This window comes from Melanotaenia boesemani, chromosome 13 (genome assembly GCF_017639745.1).
Source record: "Melanotaenia boesemani isolate fMelBoe1 chromosome 13, fMelBoe1.pri, whole genome shotgun sequence".
Lineage (NCBI taxonomy): Eukaryota > Metazoa > Chordata > Actinopteri > Atheriniformes > Melanotaeniidae > Melanotaenia > Melanotaenia boesemani.
The window spans coordinates 27,667,841-27,689,782 of record NC_055694.1 but is presented as its reverse complement, the minus strand read 5'-3'; the positions used below and the strand labels follow the sequence as shown (position 1 = coordinate 27,689,782).

Genomic DNA, 21,942 nt, shown 5'->3' with positions numbered 1-21,942 from the left:
CTCTTTAACTACTGACCAGCCAGTGACCTGGAGGTGAACAAAAACATCACTAAATAAATTTATAATAAAGCTGTTCTTTATTTATCTATATTTAAACTAAAGCAACATCTAGAAACCAAAAATCCAACACTAATGGGAAAGCCATTTCCATCTACTACAATACACACGCATGCAAGCGTGCGCGCACACACACATACTCACAGCAGCAGGTATAGCAGCGAAATACGTAGACTTCACCACTGGATTTAATGTAAATGTGTATAACAGAAAAGGTCAAGGCTAACGGTTTAGTACAGCTAGCTTAACCTTCGAAGTATCAAGTACTGTCACGAATGATCTGCCTAATGTTCATTTAATTTTAAGACATACAGGGTTTAAATTATTTGTGGTTTACCTGTTTCGTGTGTTGACCAGAGTCGTGCTGCCCATTGGCAGCAACCACATTTAATGAGTTGTCTCTCTTCTCTAAATAAAAAACCGTCTGATGTCCATTTTTGACCGCTAATAATGACCGCTCGAAATAACACAAGAGTTCAGATTAGGGATAAGATAAGATTAGGGGGCTGTTAGCCAACACTGAGGATTTCCTGCTTCCATAAAATTTCTCTGTGATTGGTCATATTGTATCTGTGTTGCATTCACATAAGCCAGGAAATAACAAAACTACCATCTTCTTTAATGTCATAAGGCGGCTGAGAGAATGTAAACTTATTACTTCTGGGGTGAAAAAACATTCGGGGCTTGATGTGAAATGTTCGGGGCTATAGCTGGGAATGCCCAGGCCAGGCGACGCCCCTGCTTAGTCTCATCCACTGTTATGGGCTTGACACACGGGAGGTGACGAACGACAGCGGCAGGCAAAACTCATCACCACCCAGGTGAAACCCAACACACACAAATTAATCATGTAGGTGGTTGAGCAGAAATCATATGACCATACCAGGTTCCCAGTGCTGGGGGCGCCACCTGTAGGTCAAGCAACTGGGGAATGCTACAGGAGAATTTATGGTGTTAACATGATAAATAACAGAAATGTGACATAAAATGTGTATATAGCATGAGTCAAAGAGAGAGCAATATACTCACTGACATTTCATCTACTTACTCCCGAGGGCTGGTGGTATCGATGTAAGTTCATCATAGAAATCATGTGGCTCCATAAAGGACATGTGTTAACATCATCAGTGGGCAATTGTGAGCCTAAACCATGATCTTTTAGTGTACCTAATCAAACACTGCTGTTTTATTGCCTAAATGTAGCCAAATTATGATGAAAAATGAAATATTTACTTGTAGTTTGTGCATTGAGTTTTGACATTACATAGCCCCCTTAAGTGATAAGCTTATTTTTGAATACAGAAAAAAATCTGGAGGTTTCCCTGTAGTGAATAATTCCTGGCCCTATATATTTATTGTTATGTTTGATAGTCTATCATCATTTTAACAAACAATGTCCAAACATGATGAACATTAACCACCCAGTTTCACAAACTGATGCCTCTTACTTTTTTGATCCATGCAGTGGCTCTGATTACATACTGTTACTGGAACAGATGCTTCAGGTCACCTGTGATTTGAGGACGATGACTGTGGAAAATAGGATTGCAGTCGCAATCGTCTCAAGCCATTTTTGTAGCTAGAATCCTATTCAATCATAATCCCACTGATTCCAATAAACTTTAATTATGTCATATCTATCCATCCATCCATTTTCTGCTGCTTGTCCGAAATCGGGTCGCGGGGGCAGCTGCCTAAGTACTACTGTAAAATTTTCTAGTATTTTGGAGAATTGTGGAATTAGAGATACGGGTGTAGTATGTAAAGTGTATGTTTCCAGTCAGATAAAGAGCTATGACTGTAGCTATGTTTCATATGTTGTGGCAATGAGCCAGTTTGGAATGGTAGATTGCAGATATATATCAGTGGTTTTTAGATCCCATTCTTGTCCTTCCTTATTGGTATCATATCAAGATCATTAAAATCAGTGGACCTTTTGTTTTTATAATTTTTGGCAATTTCCAGTATTTCCTTCTTCTCTACTGCTTTGAGAAATGTGTAAATTAGTTTCTTTTAATAAATATAAACAGACATCTTATTGTACAAAAAGTATTTTATACATAAATTTAGTTGTAGTGGCCTCTGGCTGGCTACAATTCATGTTTCTGCAGACATGGGGGTATTGATTCACATTTAGAATCAAAGCAGTTATTAGATTATTTTATCAATCATTTATCCATAACCATCCATCCATCCTTTTCCTTTGCCTGCTTTATTCTGGTCAGGGTTTTGATGATTGGAACAAGTCCAGCTGTCATGGGGTGAGAGGTGAGGGTACAATCTGGAAAGGTCAGCAGTCCATCAAAGTTGATCTATAACATGATGTTTTGATGATGATGACATTGACCTTTGCTGAAGCAGAGTTTTTACCCAAATGATTCTATCTACAAAGATGTGCTTTTACTTACCAGTGATTTCTTTTTTATCAGGTATATTCAACTAAATGTGTAAATTTTTTTAATATAGTTTAGGATTTAGCATCAGCATTTGTCTTCATGCTTTTGGTACAAACTAAGCAATGAAAATTAGTGCCTGGCTGCTGCTTTGAACATACTCCTCAGATTCAGAGATGTGGATGGAAAAGGTAGTTAGATAAGATTGACAAATAGCATGTTTATCCCTATGGAGGTTAGAGTTGGGGAGTGATGATTGGAGCATAGGTGAGGGGATTGATTTGGTGACTGAAATAGAAGTCTCAGCTTGTGTGGGAGGGCCCAGTTGGGGGTGCTGAACCTGTTAAAAGATAACGGGTGGTCTTTGATGTTGAACCATGAGTTCCTGCATTCTCTCAGATTCACCTTCAGTCCATACTTTACCCTTTTAATCTCATCTTTGTCACAAGCTCTCTAGTCTTTACTCTCTATATAGAACAGATGCTTCAGGTCACCTGTGATTTGAAGACGATGTCTGTGGAAAATAGGATTGCAGTCGCAGAGGGCAATGTAGTAAATTCACTTTGGTTCCTGTTTAGTTTTATTTGTTTAGTTGTCTCAAGCCATATAGCTTTAGCTAGAATCCTATCCAATCATAATCCCACTGATTCCAATTTAATTCTGTTATATCCATCCATCCATCCATCCATCCATCTATCCATTTTCTGCAGCTTATCTGGAGTTGGGTTGCGGGGGCAGCTGCCTAAGCAAGGGAAACCCAGACTTCCCTCTCCCCGGCCACATTCACCAGCACATCCAGAGGGATCCCGAGGTGTTCCCAGGCCAGTCGAGAGATGTAGTCTGTCCAGCGTGTCCTGGGTCTCCCACAGGGCCTCTTTCCGGTGGGACGTGCCCGGAACACCTCACCAGGGAGGCGTCCAGGAGGCATCCTAACCAGATGCCCGAGCCACCTCATCTGGCTCCTCTCGATGTGGACGAGCAGCGACTCTATTCTGAGCCCCTCCCAGATCACCAAGCTTCTTACCCTATCCCTAAGGGAGAGCCCGGCGACCCTGTGGAGAAAACTCTTTTCGACCGCTTGTATTCACTATATTATTCATACAGTCACTACCCACAGACCTTACCAGGGAGGCTGAGGAGTGTGATCCCCCTGTAGTTGCAGCACACCCTCTGGTCACCCTTTTTGAAGATGGGGAACACCACCCCAGTCTGCCAGTCCAGGGGAACGTCCCCGATGTCCATGTGATGCTGCAGAGGCGTGTCAGCCAAGACAGCCCTACAGCCTCCAGAGCCTTAAGGAACTCCCTTACTGCTGGTGTCCACCAACGAGTTTGGGGGTTACCGCCATGACAGGCACGATGACCTTATGGCCACAGCTGCAGCTGGCCGCCTCGACAATAGAGGCACGGAAAACAGCCCACTCGGGCTCAATGTCCCCCACCTAACCCCAGACATGGTTGAAGCTCTGCCGGAGTCAGGGGGGCAATGAGCATGCCCCCACCTGCTCGGTGCCTCTCACCAGGAGCATCTCCAGAATGTAAGAGGGTCCAGTCCCTCTCAAGGACAGTGGTTCCAGAGCCAAGCCCATTACTCTGTAGGAAGTACTCTGAACTTGTTTTCGGTGCATAAGAACAAACTAAATCAGGACCTGTTGCCTCACGCGAATGCAGAGGGAGGCTATCCTCTTGTCCACCGGGATAAACCCCAGTATATAGGCACCAAGTTGGTGCCTATACACTGGAGTGGCAGGTGTGGGTGTGGGCAATGAGTATGCCCACACCTGCTTGGTGCCTCTTACAGGGACTTACTCCAGAATGGAAGAGGGCCCAGCCCTTCTCGGGGACAGTGGTTCCAGATTCCAAGCTGTGTATTGAGGTGAGTCCAACTATATCTAGCCGGGACTGCTCAACATCGCGCACCAGCTGAGGCTCCTTCCTGCCAGAGAGGTTTCATTTCATGTCCCTAGAGCTAGGGTTAGCTCGCACTTTACACTATGCCTACGGCCCCTTCTGCAGGTGGTGAGCCAACAGGGGGGAGGGTCATGTCACCCAATTGGGCTGAGCCCCACCGGGCCCCATGGCACATGAGGGAAAATTCATTGTAAACATAAGCAACCAGGAATCCTATCAGATAAATAAGACTTAAATTAGTCAAAATCAGTTAATTCAATCCTAGCAACATGTCGCTGTCTCTGTGAAGTATTTTTAATACACCTTTGTGATCAGTGTTTTAGATGCAGCAAACAGATATACCATACCAAAAGTGATTGAAATTGTAAAATAATAATACTACTTAATAATACTACAAAATACCACAAAGGAAGTTAAATTCTATATTTGCCCAAGTGTGCAGTACAGGATGAAATCTTGGCTGCATCAAGCATCTTTTGATTTATTGCCTCATAAAACACAAATTTCCCCTAGAGATTATGTTTTACAAGAAACTTAGATATCCAAGATCTCCTCTGGGCATTTAAATAACTTCTTAACACATTTCATTTCAGTGGAAACAGTTTTCATTTCATTGTACAAGGAAATGTTTATCACACGTCTGTGAAAAATGTGATTTTCTGCATAAAAAGCTTGAACAAAACCAATTTAGTCTGACACTTTGACAGTTTTTTTTTTTTTTTTTTTTGGCTCTGTGTTGAAGTGGTTTACACGCATCCTCCATGTAACATCAGCTGTTCTTTTCTCAGTTATCTTTCATGAGGAATGGAAAGAAATTCAGTATGTCTACAAATCAATTTCCAGTCATGAGACAGTGTTTTTGGGGATGTAGTATTATTTTAATTGATTTTTTGCACGTTTTAAATTCACATCTCTGTCATTTAAGGCATTGAAATGAAAGGGATGACAGCCATAACTATTAATGGAACATCACAGAATAAGTTTATACTGACCTTAAGTCATCTTTTCTTTCTCTTACAACCCCTATTTTACTAATTGTGGTAGTTACTTGTAGCCAGGTGGTAAATCATTATTCAATCATTAATTAAGTCACTTAAGCATCGAATGTGTCCCGTAGAGGCCTTTATAAATGGCTATAGTGTTGTTGATTTTATTGTGTAATGTTTGTGGTTTGTGATTTGTTTTCTGCTTTAGTTTGTATTATTTTGTGGTTCTTTGCATAGAGATACGCTAAATATGTTTTAAATAGTGTAAATAGATGTCCTGTGATGTGGCCATTAGATGGCAGTGTCACAGGAGCTTTTATCTTTCCACCAACACTTGGCCAGGGGCATTTTTGGGCCTTCTTCCGGTTTGACATCTGACTTGGCTAGAGACATGGAAAGTGCTAATCAAGAGTCCATCTTTTGGTAAATAGAGACCGATCTCTGAGAGAAAGTAAATACATACAACCCTTGTTGAAATGTAAACTTGGAGTTGCATTTAAGATGTTTCTGCTGCATTTTAATGAGATGTTGTGAAATGGATTAAACAGAGAGCCTGCATGTGGTGCAGGGCAGAGACTGTCATGTTCCTTTATATAAAGGAAGAGCAAGAACCTCGGTGCCTATAACTCCCAGTGTCTGATTGATGCGTTGAAAAGAACTGCTGTGACATGTGAGTGTATAAAAAATAATAATACATTCAACATCTCTGCCAGCTGATGGGCTTTAGGTTAATTGTGACTAATGGTTTTCTTTTATGCTTCTCTGTGAATGACCAGAGCCCACTGCTGTATTTTCTTGGGTTTTATTTTTATTACTTTTATTGTTTTGCCCCTTTTGTACAGTGTTAAATTTGTCATTTGTATTAAACTGCTGTAAAAGAACCCCAGTAATTGTGTCCTGTGAGGTAAATCATTTACCAGGCTACATACTGAAAAAAAGAAAAAATATCAATGCAAGAACCATGTCAATAAACAAAATTGCTTTTGGTGATCTTTGTTTAAAACCTACTCTTGGATGATTAAGATATTTATTTCATTGTGTATGTAGAGTTGGAAGTTAATAAAATCATTAGTTAATACTGGCACTTGGTTCAGTTGTAATAATTGGCTAATAATCAGAAATTAATTTCACTTTGTAATTTGGTATAATTTTACTTGGATTATAGATTTATACATGCAAATACATTTTATGTCAATGTACTATTACTGACCAGGCTAACTTTTTTTTTTTTAATATGTACTGTTGACTTTATTTAATAGTTAAAAAAATTATACTGAAGGTATCCAACAAATGTATGCCAAATGCTGTAAATTTCTGTAAGTTCTCAGCTATCCAGGCCATACAAATCCTAATTGCTTGAAAAGAAAAATGGACTTATTCACTTGGTTGTTGAATATATTTTGCCTTCGTAAAAAAATTGGACTAATCATAAGAACTACACACAGTACTACTTAAACAAATAAAAAAATATTAGTTTTAGGCCTGTTGTGATAAGCAATAAGTCAATTGGTAAGAAAAAATTAGCGTGACAAGTTTACGGGTTGCGATAATTTTCTTTTTCTTATTTTTTTATTTTTTTTCTATCTTACTTTACCATAGACTGTATATGACAAAGGGTTTCACTATGGAGTATCTCGACTGAACGCTCTTGTTTCTTGCGGAGTGATCTCTCTCGTGTCATACTTGGCAGCAACATGTTAGAGCACAGGCCCGTAGTAACCCACTTACCCTGTGCAAGGTGGTATGTTGCATTTGTTTTACAGGGCTGCCAACTCTCATGCATTGGCCATGAGACTCACACATTTGAGTGGCTTCTCTTGCTAAACCTCTGATTTCTCACACTGAAATACACATGGCTAATCGAGAGGTTCGGGAGGATTAGCAGTGAGCCGCATTACTTTTGGGCCGGTGTCCTGGCATATGTGAAAAAGGCGCAGCATCGCAGCAGCTTGCTGTTCACTCACTGTAAACAAACAGCAACAATTCGCAGAATATTTTTTTCTATTTTTTTATTTTTAATACAGTGGTAGGCTATTAACTGGCAATTTTGCCAGTTTTCACTGTCTGAGCCCTATGTTTAATATTTTTTTTAATATATTTTTTGAAGGCAATTTTGTTGACAGAACAGAGACTTTATTATCTATCATACTTCTTTTTGGTTGTGTTTGGTTTTCATTCATTAAGACAGAGAGTCCATTCTATTTATTGTTTTTGTTTTGTTATTTAAAATTTCTTCCAGTTCCAGTGTAAAATGTTCTTTAGAAAATAAAGTTTATTGATCTTTGAAAGGGTGTACTTGCATTATTATGGCATTGTCACTATTTTAATGGAAAATGGTCTCAAAATGACAACATCATCGCTTTGCTCAGGGTTATTGTTTATCGCAATAACTTCTGAAAAAATTTATCACACAGCAAAGTTTGTTATCATGACAGGCCTAATTTCTCTAACAATTTATCAGTTAAGGTCACATAAGAGCCACCTCCTCAACGCTGAGACGCAGAGGTCCACCTTAAAGATTAGCGATAATGTTTTTGTTTGGCATTTTGCCAACAGTATCTAGATACATACATACATACATACATACATACATACATACATACATACAGGCAAACATGCATTATACATATAGCTGTACAAAGTTTATTGAGCATAATTATACACTGCCTGGCCAAACAAAAACTCACCACCTTGATTTAACTAAGCAAATGCAAGCCTCCTATTGGATAATTACTGCATGGGCAATTATCTTTCAGCTGTCAATAACCTTTTTAACCCCAAATGATGCAACAAGTAGCTTCTTGTTTCTTAAACAACCATGCCGAAGCACACAACCCATGGTCATAGAAAAGATGTTAGTCTGTTTAAGAATGATCAAGTCATTGGCACGCACAATGCGGAAGGAACTCAAGGGATTTGGACTGAACAGCTGTGTAGTCATAAGAAAACCACTAATCAATGAAGTTTGTGGTTTTCCAGAGAGTAAGTCTTCAGTTTACTAGTGAGCATAAAGATTGGACTCTGGAGCCATGCAAGGAGTTCCTGTGGTTTTATGAGTCCAGATTTACCCTGTTCCAGAGTTTTGGGAGCATCAGGGTAAGAAGACAGGCAGATGAAGTGATTAAACCATCATGCCTACTGTACAAGCCTGTGGGGGGAAGTCTGTGATCTGAGGTTGCTGCAGCTGGTCAGGTCTAGAGGTCAGCTGACTACCTGTAGTTACTGAATAACCAGATGGTACGGGCATATTCCAAGATGACAGTACCAGGGTTTATCAGACTCAGATTGTAAAATTGTGGTTAATGGAACAGGAGACATCAGTTACGATAGAGTCCAGACCTGAACCCCACTGAGAATCTTTGGGATGTGCTGGAAAAAGCTTTGTGCCGTGGTCAGACTCTTCCATCATCACTACAAGAGCTTGGTGAAAAATTATTGCAACACAGAATGGAAATAAATTTTCTTCCATTGCAGCAGCTTATTGAAACAATGCCACAGCGAATGCTGCTGTTATTAAAAGCTAAAGGTGGTCGAATAAACTAGTGTGTGACCTTTTTTTTTTCTTTTTGGCCATGCAGTGTATGAGCTTTAACAATTCAAGAGTAGAAAGAAAACAACCAGAATTTAAAAGTTACAAAAGAACTAATTATTGTGATTGAGAATCATATTGGGGATCAAATATCCATTAAAGTATAGCCTGTCTCATGTGCACATAAATATAAATGTGGTTGAAGGCAACATATCCAGTGGGTCACCAGGTGTTTCCAAGGTCTGGAGCAATTTGATTCTCTCTGAATAATTTAGAAAACAGCAAGCAGACCCATCTCTGCATACCTGGAGAAGGAGAGAAAGACTCTTCCATCACATCTCTAATACTTACAGTACAGCCCTGACTTTCCTCCCCAGATGAACTCCCAATCATCCCCACCTTAAATCATGTTTCTCAGTCAGGTGAACAACTCCCTGGTGATAGTATCCTACACTACCAACAGAATGGGGAGATGGGTCAGTGACACATTTAACCTCAGTGACTCAAATGATTGCTGACCCAACAGCTGTTCATTAGGCGGAAACTACAAATCCATTAGAACTGAAGAGGCCTTTCATGTAAAAGAAAAAAACGTCTTCAACAACCAAGGACATGAGTCCAGCTGCTTTCTATTCAAACATTTAGGAACACCATGGCCTGGATGTATTTACACCAGTGTAATTGTTTTGGTGATTCCTTGCCATTTATTTAAACCATTATGATCAGGTAAAACTTCATTTTGTCCTGTAGCCCGTCCATTTAGTAATGTGGTTTCTTTTTCAGTGAGCACACTTATGGAGAGGTTAATGTACAGTCGTTCTACAGGTTATCTTACTAAAGGCTCTTTATATGTGATTGTGCAGTTTTAAAAACAAATTGCATGTCCATTATGAGGTTATTTATAACAACTTCTTGCAGTTTGACTGTTGGTTGATTTTTCAACAGACCAAACTTCTTTTTCAATCTGCTGATTCACATCTCATCTTCATATATGTGCATAGTGCCACACTTCATACATGGCACTGCTTTTTCTGCAGCATTTACTTTGTGTACAAGAGTAAAATTGCATTTACTCAGTCATAATTGCTTAACTAGTCATGATTGCTGAACTCCTTGAGGATTGCTCCACTCAGAGTGACAGATTTATTGTTGCTTTATCTTCACAGTTTAAGTCACAGCTATGAGGATCCGTCATCTGTCATGGTGTCGAAGATGCTCTGTTCCTGACCTTTTTTTCTCTCTAGCTTGCTTTCTCTTTTACTCTCTCTCCCTCTCTCCTGCTTTATCACATTTGTGTTGTCACAACTCTTGTTAATAGGCTGTTAATCTGAACCTCATCTCTTCTTTCCTCTCACACTTTTTTTTTCTATTCTCCTTGCTCTCCATCTCCCTCCCTCTTTTCTCCTCCCTGCAGTATTTCAGCAGGAGCATCGTGTTTGCTTCCTCAGCAGTATTCGCCTTGTATTCTAATGACTCTGCAGTAGCTGAGTACATGTCCTTGTGAAAACCTAATTTCGAGGTCAACAGGAGGTTTTTTAGAAACAGACATAAATATTGCAGATTGCTTGGACGAATGTAGAGAGACGAGACAGAACAACAGCTAGACTAGAAATGGCAGGATGAAAGGGCGCAGCAATTCATCACTTTCTTTCAATCTGTACAATATTATTGACAATGTTTCACTGAGTCAGGAAAGGGTGATGTGATCTTATAAAGGTATTGATATAAGCTGTCTGTCCTGTGTATCTCTTTGCAGATGGGAAAGTGTACGCAATGGGGGGCATGGGAGCGGACACAACACCTCAGGCTCTGGTCAGAGTCTATGATGCAGAAAAAGACCAATGGCAGCCGATGACTTCTATGCCCACGCCGCGGTATGGAGCAACACCGTTTGTAATAGGAAACAAAATCTACATGATGGGTAGGACACAGACGTCTTTGTCTATTTTCTCTCATTTTAAAAAACTGTACAAATGTTGCAACTACTAACACCTTTCAGTATGAGTACGGTGGTTTCAGATAAAATAATGGATCGAGCAGCCTCACCTTACTGAAAAAAACAAGTCCACTTTAGTTAAAAGGGAATATATGTTTTTCTAGCCGTTTTGTAAATGAAGTGTATTTAAAACTTCAGACCTTTTTTAGACATTTTTCTTATCACCCTGGCAACAAACACAACATAAGCATTTGGCATCTGCAGTACATTGTGACATTTCTGCATCTGCCAGTCACATTTACATGAACATTAATGCACTTTTTAACCTCTGGCTGACATTTAATGAGATGTTTCATGAAAACATATTTTGGGTGAGTGTTGCTTAGTGAAACACCCAAAGTAAACAAAAGACGTTTTAATGAAAAGCTGATGTAATCTACAGAAATACAAAAAAAATAAAATAAAATAACATAAAAATAAAAAAACAAATAAATAAATAAATAAAAATTAGCTGAGGTCCAAAATAAAATGAAAAAAAAAAAACCCCACAATCAAGCTGGTTACACACAAAAAACAACTTTCTTATCGTTCTTAAAAGCATAAGAGGAATGAGGTGGGGAAAACAATAATGTAGAAACACTGTGTGAGGTTTATTTTTAACTCTGACCACAGAAGAGAGTCTTTCAGCATGAGAGGAATCTGTACTGTGACTGGTCCAGACAATGTGGCTAGCCTCTTAGATTTTAAACACAAAACGCCATGGACCGACAGTGGAACGCTGGGTTTATTGGAGCAATGTACAGTGGAGGAATTATGTTAATTTAACTCGTCTGTCTGCTGGTTGGCTGTTGCATCACTTCAGCTTTGCTTTTTTTGGTGCAATGAAAGAAAAGCTCATGAGGGGATTATGTCATTTGGTCCACATGACCAACATTTAACCAACCTAGAAATGTTTGGACTGAAAACATCTGCAAGTAATATTCTTTTTATTCTTGATCCCATTTCATGCTTTTAACAGTTTTTTTAAGCAATATTTGAAATATAAATAAGAATTATGTTATAGTTATATGAACTATCTTGTAAGAAATAATCAATTAATCAATTAGCTTTTTTTTCTTTGGGCTCACACCAAAGACTAGTAACCTTGTGAAACCTTACCTAACACCAAGACTGCCTCATTTCATTCTTAGTGCTTCATCATCTAGATAAGAAATCATGATTGGGCTATTCTTTTTCATACATGGCTTGGTGTATTTCATGCAGATTGTCACACACATTTTTCATGTCTTGGGATGTTTGAGTGTTTCTCTGTTTTAACTGAAAGCCTTTCAATTCTGACTTTATAAATCTGGCAGTTTTAAGGCTGTGAAAGAGTGACACAAAAACAAAAATCTATCTCTCAGGTTCAAGGAGTTTCAGTCTTTCTGCAATAACAAGTCAATGTTTTGAATTAAAAGCTTCTTTCACAGAGAGAAAAAAAAATCAGTTTCCATGTATGATAACTTTTTTTTTTTTAAATGACTAACTTGAATTACAAACTTAAATTTAGTAATCCGTTAATGTATTACTAAATGTAATGTAAGGGATGATATTTACTTCATCTGTTTTTCGTCTGTAAAAATATTTATATCAGGTATGAATGATCATTTGTGTCTTCTCTGCTATCAGAGCTCATGGTTCTGGATCTGTTGAAGAGGTTCTTTTAGATACAGGAAGTTTTCATGTTTTCCCTTTTCTAATACTGTACAACTACATTGTACTGACAAAGTCATCAGGTGGGTTTAACTCACCCTTTATTAATCCACTTGATTCAGGTAAGGCACCTTCACAGAAAAACTGTGTAACATTTCAGAAAACATGAAGTGATTATGAGGCTTATTTTGTTTAGCCTTGATTTTTTTCCTTGTACTTTGAGTGCTGCAGGTAGTCTCTTGTAGTTGGTTTGTAAAACTGATAATATTGCTTACACAAATATTTTTATATAATAATGAGCTGAGCTACTCTTTGCTCCGTGTGGATTGTTCTAACGCACCAACAGCAGCATGTGTGAATTGTTAGTTGAGTCTCTCTCAGCAAAGTTGTGTAAATGCAATGTCTGCTTGTTTGCTGTATTTCAAAAATCTATCTTACCTTTAAAATTCATGCTGCTCCTTCAGCTGCTGCTTCACTCAGATATGATTGGATCAGTTGGCACCTGAATATCATTTCTTTAAAATGATCTGAGTTCGAAGTCTTCAGCAGACTTGTAACTTAATTCATCAGGCTTCGTACTGCTTAAAAATGCTTGAGTGTGCCTGTGTAAGGGTGCACACTTTGAATCACAGATTTTGTAGCAGTGTCAGAGATGGCAGTCAGCACAAATGTAGTTTAAAAGCATCTGTCAGCAATTTGAGGAGAACAAATTATTCAAAACAAAATATGTGTAAACACTTGGCACTGGATCAGCTCGTACTCATTATACATCTGCAGTAACAACTTCAGCTACAACAGGAACAGCTCATGAGTTATTGATAAAACAAGCTGCACTACCCGAGAGAACAAAAATCCTTAAACAGCAGCTACTTTAGTCATTTTCACAGGGAGGCATTTAAACTTTAGTATATATATATATATATATATGTATATATATATATATATATATATATATACTATCTAACTAGCATTTACTAATGAGCTAAATACCTTGTTCCGTCCAGGAGTTGTGATTTATTAGCTTTCTGCATGATGTACAAGAAAATAGTGTATTGACTGTCGTGATCATGAAATGAGTAAAGAAAAAAAATCTCAAACAACAAACAGCAGTATATTATAAATCAGCAGCAACTTGGTTCATTAGCAGCTAAATAAAAAGTTTTGTTAGTAGTATTGGGAGAAAAATCCAGTGTTTTTTTTTTTTTATCTGTAATGTTGCCATGTTGATTTAACCTTCATAAACCTGAAATTAGCACTGAGGACATTCAGCCATGCCAGCTCTATTTTCAGGCTGTAATCAAACATAACTGTACTAAAAGAATAATATTACTAACCTGTCTTTACAAAAATATCTGAGATTATCTCAACTTATCTAATGCCAGTAAGAAAGCATAAAAATACTCTTTTATTGTTTAGTCTCTTTGCTTCATTATTCTGTATTTAAGACCTAAACCAGTAAGTAACCAGTAAAGCTTAAAAGAACATCAAAATTTTATGAACCAGATTATACCAGATAGCCTTTGACTCTTTCACACAGGGTAGCAGTGCCTGGAGTTGGTTAGTTAGCTTTGTTCTATGGCGCAGACAAATCCTTTTGACACATTCTTCCCTTGACAATGTTATGCTGTATTCAGATGCAATTCACATTTTATGTATTTTCTTTGTGCAACCTAGCTGTGCTATATCCATTATACTACTTTAGCATGCTAGTATGCTAATGCTTACTAGCTAGCATTAGGGACAGAATTAACCCAAGGCTGATGGGAACTGAAGTGTAGCTGTGAATATTTCCTGTTTTCAGTTGTTAACTATTTAAAGGATGTAAAAGAAGTGTCTCTGTCTTGCATTCTCAAATGACTCTAACTGCACTCATCTAATTTTTAAAATTATTAATATATATTCATGCACTTATTTCATTTAAATGTCTGAATTACCTTTTTATTTACTTTTTATTGAACAGAAAGACAATCATGCTGACCTCTTTTCCATTTGGAAATGCTACATTTATAATTCTTGGTTGAAATGCCAGTTTCTGATAAATACTCGTTCATTGAAAGAGAAGTTGAATGTTTTCCCCTTGTCTTATTATAAGAATATACAGGTTAAGTGAAGCATCCCTGTGGTTGTAAAGAATCTCCAAAGTGTCACATTTTTCAACTTTTACTCCTATTTAAAAGTGAAATTAAAGTCAACAGTAACTAAATGGAAGCACTTCAGAAGCCAGCCAGATTGCATCATGTTCTCTGTGACTAGTGAGTAAACTATGCAGCACCTCCCCAGGGCTGAAAAACAAAGCTAAGTACATCGAACTTCAATTTTCATTTGGGGCTTGGTGTTAAACACCTCATTCCCCATTGTATTTTATTGTATGATGGATAAATTTGGATAACTGAATATGTATGTCTTCTTAATTCCTTTTAAAAAGCTTTTCCCTTAAGATTATGCATAATTAAGATGTAAATATGCTTTGAATAACAAACAAAAGTTTTTGTTCTCAATTTTTATCCAGATTTTTTTTCTTACACATCATATCTGGGTCCAAATATCTGCAAAGTAGTGGTTAAAAAGATACACCGTGTACATTCAAAATGTCACCACTTCTCAACAACGTACAAAAGTGTAGCCAGGTACATTGTAAAAAGGGCACTGTCATTTTCCCCACGCTACACACTGTTTGCTTCAAGAGTTGGTATGTTATTGGTGGACATGTATGTTAAAGGTCTCAGACAAATGTAAGAGTACAAAACAGAGCGTGAATCACAGACCTGGATAATTATTTTAGACTATTAGAAAAATTTTATGACTGATCATGTCATAACAGTGACTGATTGATCGGTCAGATCTTTTGGACGAAACATGTCTGTGGAGTATTGCAGTAACATTCAAGTTGAATGTAAACCAGTCTCACAGAAAGTCATGGAGAGTTTTCTGCTGCAATCATCCGATCTTTTTCTGAAAATCCTCTTTTCTTTCTCTCACTAATGCTTCCCACTCAGTTCGACTCTTTGTCTCACTGCCGCTATCGATCTCCATGCCGTCCTGCCCACTCCAGTTGACCCGTTTCCATTTTCTTCTTTCCCACCTCCACATTCTCCTCTCCATGTTACCTCCCTTCAAAATATTCTCTCACTATCTGTCTCTGCTTTACCTTTCCCCCTCTATTTCCGTAACCTTCCCTCTCCCCCCATTTCTCTTTCCCTCATCACCCATGTAACCCCCCTTCAACTCTCCCCCTTCTTTGTCCTGTTTCTCACCTGTAACACCACTCATCTCAGCTTCTTTCCATCTGTTCCAACATTCATATCCTCGCTGTCCTCTCCATGCTCTCTCTCACCACTGTGCCTTACCCTTGTAGTTGTATTTCACAAGGTTAAGTCATGATTTGCTGAAGTAAACAAGTCATTGGTGTCCTTTGGGAGCACCCTGCTGCTATGCTTTGCTTTTAGCCTGAAATAAAATGTGGTTCTCATGCTGGTCTGTGCGCTTGCCAGTGATAGAAATGCCAAAGAAACTGTGTGACAGAGGTGGGGGATTGAAAAGCATTGAAACAGGAAAAAACATTTTTTTTTTTTTTTATTAAATTTTATTTATCTACATGCATGAAAACTTGTTTATTCAGTTATAAAATATTAATGCAGAATAAGCATACAGTATTTTGTTAAAATTCTATTTTGTTTCTGACTGATTTATAATGTCTGTGGACGGATGAAGCTCTGATATCATCAAAAATGTGTGTAAAATTTCTCCACCCTCCTTCAGGGGGACGTCAGGGAAAGATGCCAGTGACAGCGCTGGAGTCCTTTGACCTGGAGATGAAGAGCTGGACACGTTACCCCTGCATCCCCAGCCGGAGGGCTTTTTCCTGTTGCGCCATGAATGAGCGAAGCCTCTTTAGCCTGGGGGGCCTTCAGCAGCCAGGCCCACATAACTTCTACTCCAGACCTCACTTTGTCAGCACCATGGAGGAGTACGACTTGGAACAAGGTAAGAATTGATTTAATGTCTAAAATGTTTTAGTTTTTGTTTAGTTCCCTCTGATTGTTCAGTTGTAAGATAGCTTCATATTTTTTGTTTGAGGCAGGCCAAATTAGCCTCCAAGGAAGTATTATTTAATTTTTTCATGATGAAGTTATTAAGTAAAGAAAGTTCAGTTCAGCAGTTTGTTTTGTGAGACAGAATTACTCATGGTCTGGACCACTATCAAATTTTGCATCATCACAAATATTGTGCACACAGCGAAGCTCTTTCGATCACTTTCTCAGGCATGTTTCAATTAAATAAACAGAATAATGGCCACTGTGTGAATTGCTGAATGCAATGACTTGAACAGGCTGGTTGTACCCTTTATGTTTTATATAATGTGCTGTTGCTTGGAAGCAACAGCATCCATATTTAACTTCGGTTTCATTCTGATCTCAAGGACTGTATTGGACAAGAAATCTTTTGATGAGTGGTATCAGGGTTAGTGAGGTACAACTCGGATCTCTGTTGTTTTAGTCTACAAACATCTTCAACGTATGATGATTCAGACCTAGAAAATTTAACATATTAATGCAGACGCACATTAGTAAAACAACTTCTCAACATGTCTGTGATAATATACACACAGCATTTATTTTCTTAATACAAAACCAGCTGCTTCTCACCAACAGCACTAAATCAGTGAGCCATGTAACAGCAGTCAAACCATGCTGGGGTCAACATCATCATAACACAGGATGCTGCCCTCAGTATCATTACAGAACATTTCGTGTTTGATATCATAGGCTCATCTGAAGGTTTTATTTGAACATTTATTTCTTTTACATGCAAGTTTTCATTGGACTGTTATATTAAGCAAGATAATTATCTATCTTTACAACTACAACTAGCTCTCTTGGAATCAATAGAAAAGCCAAGACGTGAGATAACTACAGATCTGTCAGCAGGGGCGGTACCAGGGATTTTGGGCCCCATGAAAAGAAACTGAAGTGGACACCCCCCTCTCTCCTGAAAATTTTGATACTGTAATACATAAAATTAGCCATTTTAATGATATTTTGACCATCATACCTATATTTTTAAAAAAAGATGATACTTAGGCTACTTCGTAGGGGAAGCACTAAAAATACAATGAAGTTCATTTAGATTCAATTATTTGCTGCAAGACGGATACTTTATATTCCAAAACCCATCTCTCTTTTTTAAAAATTCTTAAACAATTAATTATCTCAACCAAAACGTATATACAAAATAACCTCTTCCATGAAAATGAAATGCATTTATAATCTGTGGAGAAACAAATCAAATCTCAGCTAAACATCAAAACAAAATGGCCGCTGAACATTATTACTGAATAAGAGGCAACAAAAAATTAATAAAATAAATAAATAAATAAAAAATAAATAAATAAATAAATAAAATCAGAAGTAAATGGTAAAATAAGTTAGGTAGGCTCGGAAACAAAAATAGCGGGTCTTCACATGGTTTATTGTTTTATATGAACCGAATATAATATGGTCACAAGCAAACCACAGTGGAGATTTACAACAAAAACAATGGGTGGGAATCGTCTTTAACATTAAATAATCACATTTTAAAAGATAGACCTTTGTGTAATAGGATATCAAGGCGCGGTAAAGGTGCACTATTGCTGAGTCAAGCACTTGCAATCCCATTCACAGTCACTGGCCCTTGCTCAGCCTTTGATATATGGCAGGCATCTGCTTCGGCTACTCTTGTGTCTGTTTGGAACATGCACGATTTTTTTCTTTAGCAGAGCAGCTCGCTAATTGTTTGCCTGTGTTGATTATTTGACTAAAACTACAGTGAAATGAATAAAATCCAAAGTTTTCTTTAGAAATATGAGCTAATATGGGGAACTGTGCAAAAGTAGAATCTAAAAAAATGAAACTGAGCAGTTTCACAGGTGTTTTAATAGAAGTGTTACTCAGGTAAATATCTCAGGAACACATTGATCAATGTTGATGATTGATATCTCTATCAATCGAGTCAGGAGAATGGAAGGATTGCTCCCAGATTCACCTTAGAAACATCATGAGGATCTAGAGAGATGTGAACCCTAAGATGGTGGATCAAGTGTTAAAGACTGATTACTATAAATCCTCCTCCTCCTTCATGGAAACTACAAGGACCTTCATGAATCATTTCAAACAAAGGCAAGTCATAGAAGAACACAATATATTTTTGAGGTGAAGTTAAACTGTTGACCACAAAACAGCAAAACTAAGACATGATTTATGATTCTGTCCTTGTTTGTTTGTTACGCTTTGGCTGCAAGCTCAGAGTTTTAATGACACGGTGATGAGACAGACATCTTTGTAATTAGCTGAGTCTCTGCTTGTGTGATTTGCTTGAAATGGAAAAATTAATAAAAGCTTTAAAGCAGACAGTGCCTTTCACATGCTCTTGTTAATTTTATGGGGTTTAAGCTTTGTTCCATTTGTATGACAATGCTTGCTAGAGTCTTTTACCTGAGTTTCTCTCCATCATTTTGGTATGCTACATGCTGCGATAGGTGCTTCTAGTGTGTGGAAAGATCTTCTGTACTGCACATATTTCAAGCATATCTCCCGATTAAGAGGTTAACATAACATAATGATTTGACAACATAATGAGAACTATTATAAAACACATCTCAAACAAATTTACACTAATTATTTCAGCTGATATGTAAAACCATAAAATTTCCCACTTTATAAGTAAGTCTGTATGGGTGTCAGGCTGAAGTTTGATAGTCCTAGTTTATTCCTTGCAGCACTGAATGCTTTGTCTTAGGTTCTTTTCATCAGTCTTTTAAAGACATAGTGTAACCCAGGTAGTCCTCTCAGTCAATTTTTTTTCCATTTACATAATAAATAGAAGTGAAGAAGGAGGTTGCCACTGATACAGAACATTGCAGTCAGTTTTCTCACAATGTGCTTAGCTATGGAAAACTTTGAATGGGGAAAGAAACTGGCCTACTCTGTGCTCACAGTCCAACTATTGTTTGGATAAACTTCTCAGAGGTGCTACTGCTGATGATAAAGGTTCCTGATCAGTAAATGAGTCATGCAAAATCATAGGATCATAGGATATTTTTTCTGCATAGTTGTGAAATACAAAAACAGTGGCAGCCTAGAACAAAACTAAATTGATGCATATGCAGAATGGAGGTGTTAAATCTTCTGGTTGACATAAAGCAAACACCTCAGGATTTAAAGCTGCTCTTAGCTATAGTTAAATATGTCTGCAATTTTAACCTTATAGTGTAGTCATATTTTAGGAGTAGCACGTAAAAAAGATTAAAATTACACAGTGAAAAGGAGGCTGTCTACTATGGCCAGCTTTGATTTGCACACATCATTATTTTGTACTATTGTGCTTGCAGCACATTTTCCCCAAATCCCATTTTCAGCACCATGAAAACAGAACAGAGTGTCTCCCTCATGTATGGCATTAGGCTGTAATTATGTCTATTATTAACAAAATGAGACTTTTGATGTTTCAGAGGTTTTTAAACAGCTCTGTGAAAAATTTTAATCTTTTTTGATTTAGAGTAAAGATCATGGCCCCAATGGTGTGATGGATTTAAGTAAATTTAAAGGGATTATTATTACAATTTAGCCTGTATGTAACTCATTAAGTGAGCCGAATTCTTCCTGAGGAGGTACAAAGCTGCATATATAGGCCAAATTTTCTTCTTTTTTTTTTTATTAGATTTTGTATTAACAGTATACCTGTAACAGTTATGTGGGTTTGTGGTGTTAGTTAAAGGTTACAGGGAGTTTTTGATGTCAGAATTTCACTATTATTAACTAGCTTTTAGCATCTCTCGACTTCATCATGAAGTAGAAGAGATCTGTTTGCCAGTTGGCTCTGACATATCTCTTCAACACCACTATCAAACAATCCATGTGAGACTCTTTACAGTACAGTTGACATTTTACAAAAGTAAAATACAAGTGAGTGAGTGAAGTACAGCGTAGCTTTTGTCATAGATGGATAAACAGAGTGTTTAAATGATTCCAAAAAGAAACTGCAGCATTTGAGCAGCAACTTCATTTGATTCAAAACCCCCCTTCCATGGTGCCTTTTACATAGGCAGTGCATCCACTAGGGCAGTGGTTCTCAAAAACTAAGTCACAGCCCCCAAAATAACATGTGTGTGAGCTCTGTTGGGCAACACTGTCCCACAATTTCCAGTGGAATTGCTCTGCTTGCTCTTTGAAAATGTACTGAAATATGCATGAAAAGAAACACAGGATAGACAGAAAGTTCTGTCTGCATGCATATTTAAAGTTGAGCATATATAGGATCCTTATTTAGGGTCCTATGATTTCCACAATGTGGAAAACAAAAAAATAAAAATCGATTCAGATGCAAAACATGAAATATTGTGGTATTTACTAACATTACGGTTGATCTGTTTTCCCTTCTAATCTAAGAGTTTTTCACAGTGTCTGGGTCAAATGAATAAGAAAAGAAAAGACGAGTGAAATGTATTGATCGCTGTAGCCGATATAGCTGATGTTGGTGAAATGAGCTCTTGCACTCGAGCCTAGTGTTGTGGTGTAGTTTTGCAGTTTCTCTTCCGTGCTTACCCCACAAATTCAGCAAGAAGCTCCAGGAATCCGGAAACACATAATTACAAACCAACCAATCACAAAGAACAAACAAACGAGGAGCGTTGTCAGAAAACCAGAGGAGCTTCTATTAATCTCATCTGAGTGTTTGAGCCGCAGCTGGAGGCTGTCCTGGAGAAGATCCATGGGTCGATCACGACAAAACTGTTGGAGAGACCGTTGTGTATTAAAAAGTAAAAATAGTAATTAAAAGCAAAGGGAAAAAAAAAGGTTGTTAATGGTGCAAAATTCAGCTGGTTGAACTGTCGGCTCATATACAAACTGCACCTCCTCCATGTAGCTGTGACAGGTCTGAATACCTGTCCTGAAATTTGTGCAGAGCATGATGTTCAGCGCTGCACAAGTCTGCTAATTACCTATTAATGTGAGCCAGGTGTGTTGCAGCCGGGAAACAGTGTGTTTTTGGGGACTTCTAGAAAAAGATGTTCAAACTTTATGTTTCAACTTTTTATTGAAAAAGGAGGTTACATAATAACATACAGAATTCACAGGAAAAAACAGAAAACATGGAATTTGTGAAAAAAAGATGACTGATTTAACAAGTGTGACTATTGTGTAGTTGTCATCTAAAGGCAATCTGTTCTCATTACCAGCCTGTTGCATACTGACACCTGGTTAAGAGCCTTCTTGACAAATTAGCTTTCATGCAATGTTATTGTCAATCCTAGCCAATCACTTTTTGACAACTAACCTTAAACAAATACTTTCAATTGCCTAAATTTAACTAACTTTATTGGATAAAGAAGTCATAGTTATACAGCGACGGCTTGTTAATATGGAGCTACGTCCCCACCAGGAAGGCTTAGATAATAAAA

General features: G+C 37.8%; 1 protein-coding gene across 1 annotated transcript in view; it reads left to right on the top strand.

Moving 5' to 3' along the window:
- The window catches only part of LOC121651147 (kelch domain-containing protein 8B-like), a 194,472-nt gene that overhangs the window by 118,696 nt on the left and 53,834 nt on the right, over window positions 1–21,942 (top strand). The window contains exons 2-3 of the mRNA XM_042003081.1: window positions 10,632–10,796; window positions 16,263–16,487. Coding sequence (XP_041859015.1) covers window positions 10,632–10,796; window positions 16,263–16,487 — 390 coding nt within the window. The remainder of the gene's footprint in view (window positions 1–10,631; window positions 10,797–16,262; window positions 16,488–21,942) is intronic.